This window comes from Heterocephalus glaber, unplaced genomic scaffold (assembly GCF_053883595.1).
Source record: "Heterocephalus glaber isolate CG9 unplaced genomic scaffold, H.glaber_assembly_v1.0 deba00000347, whole genome shotgun sequence".
NCBI classification, from domain to species: domain Eukaryota; kingdom Metazoa; phylum Chordata; class Mammalia; order Rodentia; family Bathyergidae; genus Heterocephalus; species Heterocephalus glaber.
Window position 1 is genome coordinate 39825663 of NW_028258143.1, and position 16689 is coordinate 39842351.

Consider the following 16689-nt stretch of genomic DNA (forward strand, 5'->3'; position numbering starts at 1 on the left):
TAAATCCATGTTATTGAAAATCTGTTAATCAGCCTACACTGCTTTACTGTTTTTCAAAAACTTTAAGTCCAGTATCCTCTTACACTTCTGGTCAGTTCAGACTCTCATTTTTAAAACCAACTCATCTTAGTGTGCTGCCTTTTCTCACACTCCCAGCCTCCTTGAAGAAAAAAAATAAAAACAAAATATTTGCTCTTCAGTACTTTGAATATCATATGTCTCTTCTGCCAGTTATTGGGGAGGTTGCAAGGCAGCTGGATGAATTGAACTGCAAAGAATGACAAACCTTTCCTGAGGGAGGGATAAGACAAAGGTAACCACCATAAAAGCTACTAAGCCAAAACAGACGAAATTTGTGCAGTTCCTAAATTCATAAAAGGCCAAAGATTTGCCGCTGTGACAGGAAGATCTAAGTCAGCTGAAGGCTAGTCTTTTCCTTAGGCCTCCACTGCATGCTTATAAGAAAAAATGAAAGCAGGTAGAAAGTCTTCCTTTCTGTAAAATAACCCATGCAGGGCCTGCCTACATTTAAAAGGAGAATCTGAAAAAAATAGTTTCTTGTCTTCTTCAGATGTGTGTACTGAATCTACCTTTCATCCATTTCCACTACTTTGAGCTCTCACTAATTTGTGTTGAAATCAGTGTTTCTCTTCCTGTAAATTGAACTGAATACCAGTTTAGCATTGGGGGATTTGTTTTAGCTGACCTTGTTTCAAAATCTTTAGTAGCTCCTAAGCCTTTTAGCCCGTAGCAGTGGTTTGTTCCACAAAAGTAGCAAAATTAATTGAGTCACTTTTAGTATTTTAGTATTCCCCAAAATGCAGCAAATCATATTTGAATCTATTAAGGGAGGACAAGATTTAGTACTAATTGTTTAATTTTTTTTTATTTATTTATTTTTTGGGGGGGTACCGAGGATCAAACTTCAGTCCTTGCTCTGTGCAGCAGGCGGCGAAACCACTGAGCTAAATCCCTGGCCCCTAATTGTTTAATTTTTAAAAGCTGTAATTGTTAGAAACATAACTTTTGAGGTCCAGAGCACTGGAGGTAGAGATCTTCAAAGTCATTGCCTTATTAAAGTGATGCCTGAGCAGAGGACACATGGCATAATTTACTTTCTGCATTTATTACTTTCAGACTACTTGTGTTCCTTTCTCACCTTTTCTGCTTTGAATTACACTCATGTTATTTTCTATTTTCAGTTTTTAAGCATACGTTGGCATCTTTATGCCTTCTCTTTTTGCATTTTAATGTCATAGTTCAATGCAAATGTTACTCTTGTGAGGACATTTTTCTTCTAGTACTGAGGACTGAACCTAAGGCCTTATACATGCTAGGTGAGCAAGCTCTTTACCCCTGAGCTACATCCCCAAGCCAGTCTTCCTCATCTTGTTGGGATTTTTAACTGTTCTCATATCATTTTGAGTTTTTGTCTGGTTTGGTTTGGTTTTGGTACTGGGAATTGAACTCAAGGAGCCCTGGATCTACACTCCCACTCCCGCCTTGTGTTGTTTATTTGTGTGTGTGTGTGTGTGTGTAGTTACGCACACCCTACGTAACCACCACCATCTTGCCTTCCCCTGCTGGCCTTGAACTGGAGATCTTCCTGTCTCAGCATTGTGAGTAGCCAGAATTACTGGTGTACACCATCATGCCTGGCTGATATGTTTTGTTTTTTGAAATATAATTTTCAGCAGCCTAGTGTGAGTTATATAGGTGAGGATTGCTGATTATTCTAGTTGGTATTTGTCGGTCTTCTTGACTCTTCGTCGGTTTCAGCTAGTGTTCAGTTATTTTCTGTTCTAGCCCTCTATTTTATTTAAATGTACATTAGACTTTCTTATTTTTCCCTTCCCCCTTAAATGCTCTCTTGTGTATTTAACATTTTATGTCTTTCTATGCTTCTTTTTAGATTAACCCATAAATTTCCCCATTTACTTACATTAGCGCTGTCTCTTGGTCTGGTTCTGTTGACTTTATTTCCTGACAGTGGGTTGATTATTTTTTATTTGCATTTTTGTGTATCTTATAATTTATTTTTCTTTTTTGGTACTGAGAATGAAACTCTGGGCCTTGCGCTTGCCAGGCAGGTGCTATGCCACTGAGGTATATCCCTGGCCCAGTATCTTAAAATTTTTGATTGAATACCAAATGCTATAAATAAAAAATTGAGATGTAATATTTAATGTCTTAAAGACAAGCTGTACTTGTGCCAGAATACTAGTGTGATGGGTTTAGTCTGTATTTACTCTCAGTCTAAACTTTACTGTTGCTTTATTTGCCTTTAAAGAACTCTAGTGGCAGATTCCCACAATTTAGTACTTACGTGAGGCATAGAATGCTAGATAATTTCTTTTTAGTGTTTCCACCCTCAGCTTGTCTACAACAGAGGGTTCTCTTAAAGGCTTTTGTACCTTCCTCAACAGTATATTGCAGTTGCTACTAGCTTGAAGCAAAGCCATGAGGTAGGGAGGGGGATGTTTTTCATTTTACTGATCCTTGCAGGTTGGGATTTCTCACTATTTCTGCCCTTGCATCTTGTTCATTCTAGAGTATAGCAGTAGTGGCAAACCTATGGCATGTGTTGTATTTTTCTTTTAAGAAATGTTAATGTTAATGTATAAGTTGTTTCTTCTAAACTAAAACCTCAGTATTCAGGTTTAATTGCAGTGTTGGCACTTTGTGATAAATAAGTGGGTTTTGGGTTGCAGTTTGGGCAGTCATCTCTAAAATGTTTGCCATGACTCTTCTATAGATTGCAGGCAAATTTTTTTACTGCCCTTCCTCTCCTGTGGCAGCTGATCTCTGCTTTGTATTGATGGAGAGTCTTTGGCAGGTGGGTTTTATAGCCCTTCCCCAGGAGCCACAGGCCTCTACCTTGTATGAGTGTAGAGTTCGTCCTCAAATTGGGTTTTCTAATCTTTTCCTAATAACATCTTACCACCACTTTGTACCTGTGCAGCTATAGAACACATGGATTTTTTTCTCACTCAGGTGATGACAATTCTTTTAGGCTTTTTCTTGAGCTAAAAGCAAGTTCAAGGAAAGATTACTTCTACAGAATAGATGCAAAAAGATTTAATGCTGTTTATAAGTAGAAATTTGTTTTATCTAAAGATCTGTTATAGTGTTCAACAGGCCACTAAAAACATGAAATTGGTTTTTAAAGAGCTCTGCAGAGTTTCTTAGGATGCTGAGCTGAATGAAATCACCTACCAAAAAAAAATAGTTAATCTTTTTAGAGCAAGCTACAAGTTTGTGATTTAGACAGGCTATTTAAGTAAAGATGGAATGAGTATCTGTTTTTTATTTTTTGTTTGCTTTCTCATGGACATGTCCTCCAAATGTTTGTTTTTTGAATATGTTTTTTACTTCTGTTGCTTATGTTAACCACTTCTTTTTTTGATGGTACTGGGGATTGAGTCCAGGGCCTTGCGTATGCCAGGCGAACAGTTTACCCACTGAGCTAAGTATGTAGCTTTAAAGTGAAGGTGCACATTACTAATTTAAAAATGAGGAATTTAGGTAAACTAGCAGTTAGTAGCTCTGGAGAATCTTAACTAAGATTTCATCTCAGAAGATGAAAAGTTTAGTAAAGTAAAAATATCATTTTTATTAAAATTTTTAAATTTTTTGATACTGGGGATCAAACAAAATCTCAAATATTGATTGTAAGATTTTTGTGAGCTTGTGGTTTCTATCTCCTTTATGAATTTGAAGGAAGTTCTGGAAAACAAAAAGAGTAGTCTGTTTAATCTATCAGTGCCTGCCTCTCCTCAGTCTATTGTAGACATGTAAATGAGGGACATGATCACAGAATTCCAGTGGACCTATCCTGCCTGAGACTTCTGTGAGGCTCAAAGCAAGTACAAATTTAAGTATGTTATGCAAATTGTATATCACCATTAAGTACTACATTGCAAATTTAGTGGCAAGGCATGGCTGTCAGACACATATCTCCTCTAATTTAGTTCAGGTTTCACTGTCATATCTGACTTCATACAAGTTCAAGGATAAAATTGTAAAGAGTTTAGGATGTCACTAGCCGATTTTTTAATGAACTGTGGGCCCACACTTATGAACCAACCCTAGTAATAAAAAGTTTTTTCTTACCACCAAACACAAAGAAAAATCTGACTATCCAACTCTAGAATCAAATCTGGGTTTAAAGAGACACTATATAGTATTAGAAGGAAACTCAGATCATTATGTTGAAAGATGTATGTATTATCTTTGTGCTGTGTTCTTCCAAGTATTTGTAAAAAACATTACATTTCCAATACCTTTTGCCTGCTACAGTGTCTGTTATTCTTACATATTTTCCTATATACTATTTATAAATTCAGTTGTATAATTATTTCTATAGTTGATCCCTGCTAGACTATAGCTTTTGGAGGAAGCATCTCAGTATATTCAGTGTGTCCCACACCTCATCCCGTTGCTTAGTATTAACATTCCTACTAAACTGCAACACCCCTCACCCCCTAAAAAATATTAAATGAATGAGTGGACTTCAAAAAATGCCTCATAGAACTTTGTCAAGTGGCCTGGTACAAATTTTTCACATTTTTCACTATTTTTTGTGCTTTTGACCTACAACTTATGCAACCAAATTACATAAGTTTTCGTGTAACACCTACATTGTCAAAATTCAATCATTTTATGTAGAAGAGTAGCCAAAAATAGTTTTATCCAGTATCAAATTATATTTCTCAGAGGACTTTGCCTCTTTGTCTTCTCCCAAAGGGTTTGTTGTAAGATTTCCTACTAGGTTAGTTTCATTTCTCCAAGTAAGAACTATATATAAATATAGTCAAAGTAAACTAGAAATAGTATAATTAAAAGCATTATTGTTAAAAAAAAATTAGATGTTTATCTTTCAAAAAGCATTTTGTTTCCTTGTTTTAAAACCCTCACACAAATAATTTCTTTAATATTTTCATACCTTCTTGCTAAAGTGTACTTACTGCTTGTTAAATTATGGATTTTTTTCCTTTTTGGTGCTGGAAGTTCATATATGGGCTTTTGAATGTCAGTGTTTAACCATGAATATTCTCTTTCCCAATGTATGTCTTATTTAAATTCACCTTTAATGAACAATTTTATATGGACTTAACACAAATGTACTTATAAAAAGCTGATGAAAGAAAAGATTTTTAAGTTAGGTGACCATATGCTTTATCATTCAAACCATTTATCATTCAATTAAAGATACTTTCTGTACTTATCCTGGGATAATGAACAGAAGTTAGTGCTTTATAGGGCATAAACAGGGACTATTCTGGGCAAATGGAAAAGTGTGGTCATCCTACTCATAAGAAAAAACAAAAATCCTTTACCCCATTCATAATCTGACTTTCCACAGTTTCTTTTCAACTGTTCAGCTGTTTCTTCTAGATTTATTTACCTTTATGTTTCTAAATGATGTTTTTATACTGTTGTTTCATGATTTTTCTGTTACATATATTTGTTACTCATCATTGTTCTTACTTCCCCTGCATGACTCCATTCCACTACTTGTTGTAACAAAATTGACTCAATTGTCTGTTTATATTGTTATGTCTGTGTAAATAAAGAATTCACCCAGGGTTGGGGACTTAGCTCAGTGGTTCCGCTACCTGCCTCACAAACTCAAGGTCCCAAGTTGGATCCCCCGGTACCAAAACAAAAGAATTCACCCAAATACACCCATACCTCCTTTCTTGAACGGTGACTATATTTTCCTAAGTTAAAAATTAATTTTTAAGATTGCCTTTTGTTCTGTTACATCCATATCTCTGCCACAAGACAATGAATTGTTGTTTCCATATTATGCTTTTTTTTTTCCTCCTTAGAATTCTTTTTCTTCCTTTACCTTTGTCTTGCTCCAGTCTGGATCAGTTGTTTCTGGTGCTTTACTAGCTTCCAGCTTCTGGAACTTGCCTTTTGTCACTGCTTCTTTATCTGGTTGTTTCATGCTTTACACTTTCATCTTCGTACAGACATATTCATTTAAGTTCCTGTGGTTGTGAGTTCTTTTGTTTCCATCTTTTTACATATTTTGTGATGCTGGGCCTTGGACCCAGGACCTCACCCTTGATGCACTCTAGGAATGAGCTTTGCCCCCCAGCACCTTATTCTGAATTTGATTGATTGTGCATATCTGAAATTTATGCATACCCTATTCACCTTATCATTAATTGCTAGATTGGAATTCAAGGCCAAATAAACACTTTTCTCAGTATTACAGGCATTCCTTAGAGTTTAATATTGTTTTTAAGCTGTTCTAACTACTTTTCCTTTGTTTGTGACCCATTTTTCTGCTCTGGTAACTTACAGGATCTCTTCCCTTTATTTCTGGTTTCCTGAAATTTCAAATTGATTTATTGTGCTGTAATCGATGTTATTTTCTTGGATCTTGCTGTATACTCTTGACCCCTCTTAGTGTGAAGCTATATGTCTTTCAGTTCCAGAAAGGTTCCGTTATGTCTGGTCATTTTCTTCTCTTTTCTTAATAGTCATAACTGATAATCCTCTAGATATTTCACTTACTTTCATATCACATTTTCTACTTGATCTACTTTCTGGGAAAATTCCCCAACTTCGAATCTGTATGTTGGATTTATTTCAGTGTATCATATTTCTAAAAGTATATCACATTTTGAATTTACACAAGCTCTTTATTATACTACAATTTCATTCTCAAGTGTCTTGTTATTTTATGAATTAATAATGTTTTCCCATTTCTTCTCCCTGTATCATCATAAAGTTCCTTTTCTTTGTTTAACTTTGGTATTTATATTGAGTGTTTAACTTTGGTATTTATGTTGAGCCTTCCCTAAATACCTAGTTATTCTTGATGTTTTTACATTAGAAACGCTGAAAAAGCTGATTAGAAACTTGGTAACTAGTGGACTTGGCTGTAGGATAGGATAGCCAAGTGACAAGCTAAGCTAGGTTTTTAATTGAGAGCAAGAAAATGTTATCAGTGGTAGGTCTTCTGTGATCCAAGAATAGAATCTCCTTACATTACAGAAAAAGGAGTAGGAAAGAGAATTTGGGTCTCAAAATAGAATATATAGATTTTCTTTTATTCTTTATACTAACCCATGCCTGAACCTCTGAAGCATTGATTATACATTTAGGAGTGGAGGCATTTCCTGTGAGATCTTTTCTTTCAAGTGAATAAATGCTTTGTCTTTGAGAGAATAGAGCTCGGAAGAATACAGGGTTATGCCGTTCCAAATACAATTTTAATTCAACAACTTTTTTTTAACCCGATGCATCATCTTTTTTCCCCTCCATATTTATTGTGATAAAAACCTTACATAAAATTTGCCACCTTAAATTGTTAAGTACATTTGTAATGGTTTACAACAGTTACTACAACTGGTATGTAACTCTTCATTGTAGCTCTTTATCTTGTAATACTGACACTTTAATTGGTAACACCCTACTAGCCCCTGACTACCACCATTCTACTTTCTGCCTCTGATTTTAACTGCTATAAATCTCTTTAACTACTATAAATCCTGTAAGTGGAATTTTGCAGTTTGTGTCTTTTTTGTCACTTGTTTGTTTCACTTAGCATAATGTCAAGGTTGATCTATATTACAGCATATGTCAGTTCTATTTTTCTATATTTCTATTTTTCTAGAGTCCTATTTTTCTTTTAGGTATATACCCAGATCCTCCTTTAAGTATATAACCAGAAGTTGAATTACTGGAGCATATGATAATTCTATATGGTTTTTCCACAGTAGTCGTACCATTTTACAGCCTAATTTCCTTTTAAATAGTACCTTGTATCTCCAAATCTTGATCCTTTCGGGATTCTAAGGCCATATGCTTTGCTTCCAGTTCCTATCTCTTTCTCGGTACTTAAAGAATAGTTTTCATTCTGTCTTCTGTATTATTGTATCTCTCCTACTTTAGGTTTCCCAAGTTTACATTGAAATTTCTTGTTTTTTTAGTCCTTTTCAGCCCCGCCCCCATGGTTACAGCTTTTGATTCTTTAATGTAATTTTGTATGTATTTTGATTAGAGTAGGCAAAATAGATACCTAAAAATTCCCTATCATATTTAACTGAAAGTTTTGGATAAACTTTCTTGGATTTAATCATTAATCAGGTTCCACAGTACAATTTATACTCTTTCTCACTAGATATTCTTAGTTGCATAATTTTAGAGAACCTACTATGTGATTCTATTTATATAGTTAAATATCAGACAGTCCAGTAAGGCAGAAAGCACTCCATTCTACATTTTACGTAAACCAAATTTAGCATTTTATTTTATTTATTTATTTATTTTTGGTACCAGGGATTGAACTCAGGACCTTGGGCTTGGGAGGCAGGTGGCGGCACCACTGAGCTAAATCCCCGGCCCCCTATTTTCTTCATTTTTGTATCATTAGAATCAGTATATCTGTAGTTTTGTAGCTCTTACAATTTTAAATATTGGCCTTTTCACTTAAAATATCACTTTTCAATATTGTAATAAACATTCTTTTAAAGTTCTTCGGGTGACCATTAATAGCTGAGCAACCATCTGTAAATAACTTAAATTCTCAGTGCCAGTTTTTTTACCCATAGAGGGGAGATAACATAGTATCCAGTCACAGGATTGGTTTGTCAAATCATTGCACTAATAATCAGAAGGCCCTTACCAACAGACATGACATATAATACTCAGTAAATATCAGCTGTTATATATTTGTTGTAATGAAATCTTTTCAGTGGTAAATAAAAGGAAGACATTTTTCATTACATTTTAACTTTTGATTTTTGAGTACCTATTATGTTCTAGGCAGGGGTGTCAAAGTACTTTAAATGATCCTGAACTAGAGAAATTTGCTGTTGAGAAGGAAGGAAAAATAGGCTAGTAAAAAAAATTATGATGTCTTAAAAATATGTACAGAGTGGAAGCACAAAAAAAGATGCTTGTGTTTAAATTTATGACCACAAGTTGGATAAGGAGTGCATAGGTGTTCCAGACCGTACTACAAAGGCATATGAGAGCATGTTGTGTTAAGGCATATAGAAATGGTACAATAGATGTGAGCCTTAAACACTTAACAGTAGAGAATAGGAAGAGAGCAAGTGACTTAGTCATACAGGATTTTTTATACAGACATATTTGAGTAAGAAAAAGGCATTGCAAACAATAGGCTTTAAGTTTCTTCCTGCACTTTGGACAGTAGGAAATCTTGGTTGACTTTATGCCTCTCCCTTTAGGAAGAGAAGTGGTGATAGTCTCACAGTTTACCTTATTATAGTTGACTTGTATGATAATTCTTGATTTGAGCTGATGATTAAGGAGGAGACAGATTAAAGGCTTACTTGTTTTCCCAAAGGCAGTTAACACAAATTTGCATTTCACAGGGAGTCTTAAGAATGGAGTCTAAACCTTCGAGGATTCCAAGAAGAATTTCTGTTCCACCCTCTAGCTCTTTAAGTGCTAGGATGATGTCTGGAAGCAGAGGAAGTAGTTTAAATGATAACTGCCACTCAAGAGACTCTTCTTTTAGACGGGATTCTGAGTATCAGGTAACATTTTAATTCAAAACATTATAGTAGCAAAATAAATGGTCTGATTTTTAAATTTATGAACTTTAGAATTATGGATGAGATTGTGGCCTTACAAAAAACATTTTCCAAAGACTTGAAAATTTTTGTACTTAAATATCAGTCTAAATTTGAGTGAAGTGGTCAGTGTGAACAGTTTTTCAAAGGACCAAAAACTGTATCCTTCTAACTAGCACATTCATTCGACTTCTGTCTCTTTTTATACATGAAACAGTGGTGGAATAGGGAGGGTTGTTACTGCATATTATTTAGAATCCATATTCTTTAAAATATTATACTTTTAATATTACACAATTATCAGATTAGTTGAAGGTAATTGGTAATCTAGTTGAGGGTTTTTCACCCAGTGGTAGAGTGTGTGCTTAGCATGTATGTGGCTCTGGATTCAATCCCAAGCAAGATTAGGTAGTATAGATTACTTTGATTGTGTCTCTGGGTACAGAATGTTTGTACTCCACAGTACAAACTACAGTACAGAATGTTTGTGAAGCCAAGTTTATGCTAAGCTGAAGAGTGCTATAAAGGATTGGTGTAATCTTGATCTCACTTATTCCTATTACATCTTGTGTTTTGCCATGTATGTACAAAGTTTATTTTCCAGTGTTAACTGTGTACTAATGTATTTCCTGAATGAAAGCAGTATGCTTCTTGAAATTGAAGCATAATAGAAGATCAAGTAGTAATGTTTTAGAAGAAATTAATAGTAGGATTGTTTATAATTATATTTTTTATATTGTCTGTGTGTAATGTCTTTCATTTGCCTGCCTACTGCTTCCCTCGGACATAAATTTTCCTATAAAATTTCCTACATATCTTCTGTTAAATATTTGCTTATATTATTATTTATTTCTGTTATCTAGAGCTCTCTTATTTCTCTTTTATTATCTCTAGAGCTGTCTTTATTCCTTTTTTTTTTTTTTGGTACCAGGGATCGAACTCGGGATCTTGCGCTGGCAAGGCAAGCAGCGGAACCACTGAGCTAAATCCTGGGCCTCTCTTTTATTTCTTAAAAGATACTTTAATTCCATTCCTTAACTGTCACCAAGCATTGTAGAGATTATCTATTAAATTTTTGTGTATGTTCAAGTAAGAACTTGGCAAAGAAGAACCAGTTCATATAAAAATAATAGAATCGTTGGGCTGGGGATTTAGCTCAGTGGTTCCATTGCCTGCCTCGCAAGCGCAAGGTCCTGAGTTCGATCCCCAGTACCAAAAAAAAAAGAAAAAAAAAGAATAGAATGCCAAAGCTGGATGTGGTGGCACATACTTGTAATCCAGCTGCCCAGGAGGTTCAGGCAAAAAGGTTGCAAGTTTAAGCCCAGCCTGAACCACTTAATGACTTGCTGAAATTCTGTCCCAAAATAAAAAGAATAAATAGGGCTGGGGGTGTGGCTCAGTGTGAAGGCCCTGGGCTCAATCCTCGGAACTGGGGGAAAAATAAAGGGACAGGATGCAGAATCACACAAAAATCACTAGTGTTCCTGTACATCAATAATAAACTCATCAAGAAGAAAAAGCAAAACAGTCAAAAGCAGTGCTGAGCAAAAAGAACAAAAATGGAAGCATTATAATCCTGGATTTCTAGTTATCCTACAAAGCTACAACAACAACAAAAACATGGTATTGGCACAAAACAGACACATAGAGCAGTGGAATAAAACAAGATACAGTAACAATGCTGCTGAACCTATAGCCATCTCATTTTTGACAAATGGGATAAGAATATGTTGGAAAAAAGCCTATGTAATGAATGGTGCTGGGGAAACTGGGTATGCCCTTGCAGAAGATTCAAACTACATCTTGTACTGAAGATAACTTATTTTGTACTAAAATAAAAACAAAATTGATCAAAGACTTAAACTTTGAAATTGCTGGTAGATAGCATAGGATAAACACTTGAATCCATAGGTATAGGCAAAGACTTCCTGAAAAGAACTCTGTAGCACAGGGAAATGATACCAAAAATCAACAAAGGGGACTATATCAAAACATTTCTGCATAGCAAGTGAGTGAAGTGACATCCTACAGGATGGGAAAAATACATTGCCAGCTACTTGTTATAGAGAACTAATATCTAGAATATATAAAGAACTCAAAAAAATTAACTCCCCCCGAAACAAATGACCCAGTCAAAAAATGGACAAATGAACTGGATATTTCTCAAAAAAGGTAGTACAAATGGCCAGTAAATGTATGGGGGTGAGGGAGTTCATTATCTTTAGCTATTAGGGAAATGTACATCAAAGCAATTTTGAGATTCCATCTCACCCCAATCATAATAGCTATCTGCCAGAACATGAGAAATACTGCTGGCCAGGATGTTGGGAAAAAAGAGCCCTCCTATATTATTGGTGGGAATGTAAACTAGTAAAACCACTATGGAAACAGTGTGGAGAAACCTCAAAAATTAAAAATAGAAATAACCATTTCACCCAGCTGAAAGAATTAAAGACCTTATACTATAGCAGTGTATGCATTTCCATGTTTATAGTGGTGCAATTTACAATAGGTAAGCTCTGGAAAAAGCCTGCCAATCAATGATGAATGGATAAAGAAAATGTGGTATTTATATATAATAGACTATTACTCAGCCATAAAAAAAATATTATGTCACCTGCAGGAAAATGAATGGAATTGGAGACTATCGTCTAAGTGAATAAACCAGACAGAAAGTTAAATATCATTATGTTTGCTTTATATGAGAAACCTAAAATATAAGTAATACAAGAGATGATAGGAAACTATAAGGTAGACTCATTATGGGGAAGAGGATGAGATGAGAAAAGGGTGAGGTGGATAAAGGGATTGAAAATGATAAAGATATGTTATATGCATGTACCAATTCCCCAAAACAAACATCAATCTTTTGTGTTACAAATATGCACTAATTAAAAATAAATAATAGGACAGTTTTAATAATTGTGACTTAAATATGTTCTTATTATCTAAACCTGTATTTAAGGAGACTACATGCATTTTGAGTAAACTCCTTAACCAATTAAATAATTAGTAAAAGTTTGTACCTGAGTGACATTTGTTACAAGTTGTTTTATGCTCATATATTTCTATGTTAAAAGAAAGCAATGAGGTAATGTTTGTAGATATGAACTTGTTCTTGATTCTGCCAGTAAATTTTACCTGCTAGGATTTCTTTTGTTTTTGTTGTTGTATTATATTGTTTAGTTTTGTTTTAGGGGCAGGGTCTTGCTATGTAGTTCAGGCTGGGCTTGAACTCACCATGTAGCCCAGGCTGGCCTCAAATTTGGCAGTGATCCTCCTGTCTCAGCCTTCCAAGCACGGAGATATACAGACATGTGCCACCACACCTGGCCAGGATTTCCTATTTTTAACATACTACTCATTATTAGTATTGTCTGATTATGTTTCTAAGACTAAGAATCAGATCAGCAACAAGTTTTCTGCCTGTTTTTGTTTGTGTATGTTGGTAATCAAACTGAGGGCCTTCCGCATGCTATAAGCAGGTACTTTCCACTAAGCTACATCCCCATCCCAGGAATGAGTTTTTTATTGCTTGAAAATCTCATTTTTGTTTTAAGGGTATTGGTAATCAAATTTCTATGTCAGTGCCTTTCTTGGGTGTCCTGCTTTTTGTTTGTTTGTTTGTTTGTTTTGGTACCAGGGATGGAACTTGAGACCTTCACTTGAGAGCCAGGTGGAGGCACTACTGAGCTAGATGCCCCACCCTGGGTGTCCTGCTTATTTTTAAGAAGAGGAAACAGGTGTCTCAGAATATTGAATTATTTAGTCACAAAAAATTACTATAAAGTTTTTGCTCTTCATTGTTTCATAACCAAGTGTGTGTAGAGTTATGAAGAAGGTTTGATCTAAATCAGGTTGACAGTCCAGCAAAATACAGTAACAGTTTATAGTGAAGGATTAAGTAGGGAGAAGTGAACAAAATCTAAGAAAAAAAGAACATGGTAGAAAATTGGTATTTGTGGGAATAAAAAGGTTCCTTGGAAGTTTATTAAGAGCATTGTAGGTTAGATTTCATATTGAATGCAAACATTTTGCTGTTCCTTTAAAAATGTTTAATTTACAGTCTGCATCAGCATCTGCATCACCATTTCAGTCTACATGGTATAGTGAATCAGAGATAACTCAGGGAGCACGTGCAAGATCACAAAACCAGCAACGGGATCATGATTCAAAAAGACCTAAGCTTTCTTGTACAAACTGTACATCTACCTCAGCTGTGAGAAATATTGGAAATGGTTTAAATGCAGTATCAGGTAAGAATTACTCAATTTCTGTAAAAGCCATTGCATATGTACTTTGGACCGAAACCCTTTTTCTGTGATATAGCATAATTGCTTTTTGGTTTGATGCAGATGTCTTATAATGAATAGGATATCTGATTTTAAGTATAGGTGGTTATGGGCTCATTGGTACAGTACTTCCCTAATATGTGTGAGGCCCTTCAATACTCTGCTATGGGAGAAGAAAAAAAGTAACTGGTGTATGTACTAATCAAATTAGTGAAAGCTCCCTGTATTTATAGGAGATACATTTTTTATTTATTTTGGTACTGGGGATCGAACTCAGGACCTTGCACTTGGCAGGCAGGTGCGGTGCCACTAAGCTACATCCCTGGCCCTATAGAAGATAACATTTTTGAGTATTACAAGGAAAGCCAAACCTACTGGTAAATGTTAAAAAGCATTTCCTAAGCAAATTTTTTGGAAATGATGCTTGTTTTCAGAAATCACAGAAACTCTTCAATAAAAAGAAAAAAATGTTGGTACTGTCCCTAGTAAGAGTCCTATATAAGAATATGTATAGTCCTATATAAGAAAGGCATGATTATAGCCACTTAAGTAAATGAGTGACATTAGACAACTTACTCTAGGATAATGATAGTGATCCTTTTAGTGCTTTCAATGTTAACAAATTTCCCTATTGCTACCATTGCCCTAGAATTTAGATGGTTTATCCATAATGCTTCATGCCTGGTATTTTGTACTGAGAAATACATACTGTATTTGTTGCAGAAATTGAGATCTTTTATTGAGAGAGTAGGGGATTTCTTCCTCATTTACATTCATTTTTAAATGAAATTTTAGCCAGTAACTGAAATTTTTATAAAGGGAGGAAAAATTTGTGGCACTATAATTTTTAAATAAAATTCTTAAAATGGTTATGTATTGCCAGTTGGATTAGTGTAAGCAATTCCTTTGAATTTTGATAGGCAGAATTGCCATGGGGAAAGGCCTGTCAATCTGAAAGATATTTAAAGTCCTGTGATGGTTAAGAACAGACTAGCCTTAACTTTGTAAACAAAAAACACTTCCACTATGTTCAATACACTGGGCCGTTTCCTTTAGAGAGAAATTATTAAGACTGTTGGGACTCAGAAAGGAAGAACCAAACTTTCAAGATAAATAGGGGACAAGAGGCTTGAGACTTAATTTTTTATTTTTAAATAAAATATCTACTAAAATTTAGATCAAAATGAGATAATACATTAACTCTGATTAAAGAATGAACCATAGGGGCCAGGGATTTAGCTCAGTGGTTCTGTTTGATCCCCAGTATGAAAAAAAGAATGAACCATATATAATACCTATAAAATATTTCTGGCGCTAGGATATATAGGTTAGTAGAGAAGTGCATGCTTAGCATGCACAGATCTTGGACTTAATCCCCAGCAAGAAAAATACTTTTTTTTTCCCAGCTCGTTCCCAGGTTTCCCAGGTTACAATTGTAACTTACGATTTAGCTTCCAAATCAGAACAACTTCGATTTTAATTTTGGCAGTTTTTCACCGTATCTTTCACTTTTTGTGAAATTCTGCAGTTTAAACAAGCTTTGCATTTTTAATCTATGGTCATTTTACTTTATGGTGACATCTTATTGTCATATGTTATAGAGAGTGACCTGAAATGGTGAAAATACATATGGATGTAGATCCTAGTGTTAAGAATGTGTTTAATGTTTAGCATGCATGTTCTAGGCCTTGAGTTCAATCCTCACCTCCAACAAAGATGCTGCTGCTGCTATTGTTGTTGTTGTATGGGAAAATATTTTGTGATTAGTTCATTGCTGAATACTTTTAAATTTTGCTGAATTTTGCTTTTGATTGCAGCTGTGTAACTGAGGATTCCCATAATACATAATAGTAACCTCCCTCTGTATTACTGAAGATTTAATATCATCAGAAATCTTTAAAACTTTTCTGAAGTAAAATTTCTTCATTTATTTTAAGATTCTTCATGGAGACATAGTCAAGTTCCCAGGTCTTCATCAGTGGTACTTGGTTCATTTGGAACAGACTTAATGAGAGAGAGGAGAGATTTGGAGAGGAGAAGAGATTCTTCCATTAGTAATCTTATGGATTATAGTCATCGAAGTGGTGATTTCACAACTTCGTCGTGTACGTATAAAATACATTAATTATAGTTTATCTAAGGTTACAGTTTTCTTTTATGTTTGTCAAGATTATATAGGAATAAAATGAATCTTATGAATAGCATGTTTTCTGTTAACTTTTGTTTGCTTTAAAAAATGAAACAGACGTGAATATTCAGATTTTTCCTGCTCTTTAAATTTTTTGCTTGAATTTTTCCTTTTAGGAATGTATATGTTACAGAGTAACATACTAGTAAGGACATACTCAAATATTACTAATACATATATAATTATCGTACACAGTTTAGTAACTACTTCTAATTAAATTCTAAAATAACTATTGAAATGACCATTTTTAAGGCATAATTTAGAATTATTTTAATAATGAGTGTGCCTTTATTTTCATTAAACTGATATAAAGAAGACCACAGTTGCTTCTTAAATTGATATAAAGAAGACCAAGTTCTTATCACTATACATAGACTTAAGCATTTCACAAATCAGCAGTCACACCAAGTAACTTGAAGGGAAAACATACTAAGAAAGTTCACAATAAAATAGGCAGAAGTGAAAGTGAATGCCAGAGTTGTCTTCACAAAGGAATTCTGTGGTGTTTCTCATCCCATTGAAGAACAAACCTCCAGTTCAACTGCATTTTTTAAATACAGATGCCAGACTCCTATTCTGACTCAAAATTTGGAGCCAAAAGTTGTATTTGAAGAAGCACTGTTGTTACCTTAAAAGACAAGATTAT

The 16689-nt window shown here is 34.6% G+C and overlaps 1 protein-coding gene across 5 annotated transcripts in view; it reads left to right on the forward strand.

Moving 5' to 3' along the window:
• Marchf7 (membrane associated ring-CH-type finger 7) overlaps window positions 1-16689 on the forward strand; it is a 38880-nt gene that overhangs the window by 5993 nt on the left and 16198 nt on the right. For 4 of the 5 annotated variants that reach the window (XM_021265890.2, XM_004835893.4, XM_087196404.1 and 1 more), the window contains exons 2-4: window positions 9363-9527; window positions 13630-13819; window positions 15793-15960. In XM_021265890.2, the coding sequence (XP_021121549.1) occupies window positions 9375-9527; window positions 13630-13819; window positions 15793-15960 (511 nt within the window). In that variant the 5' untranslated portion in view covers window positions 9363-9374. The remainder of the gene's footprint in view (window positions 1-9362; window positions 9528-13629; window positions 13820-15792; window positions 15961-16689) is intronic. The other variant, XM_021265893.2, reaches the window with a different exon arrangement.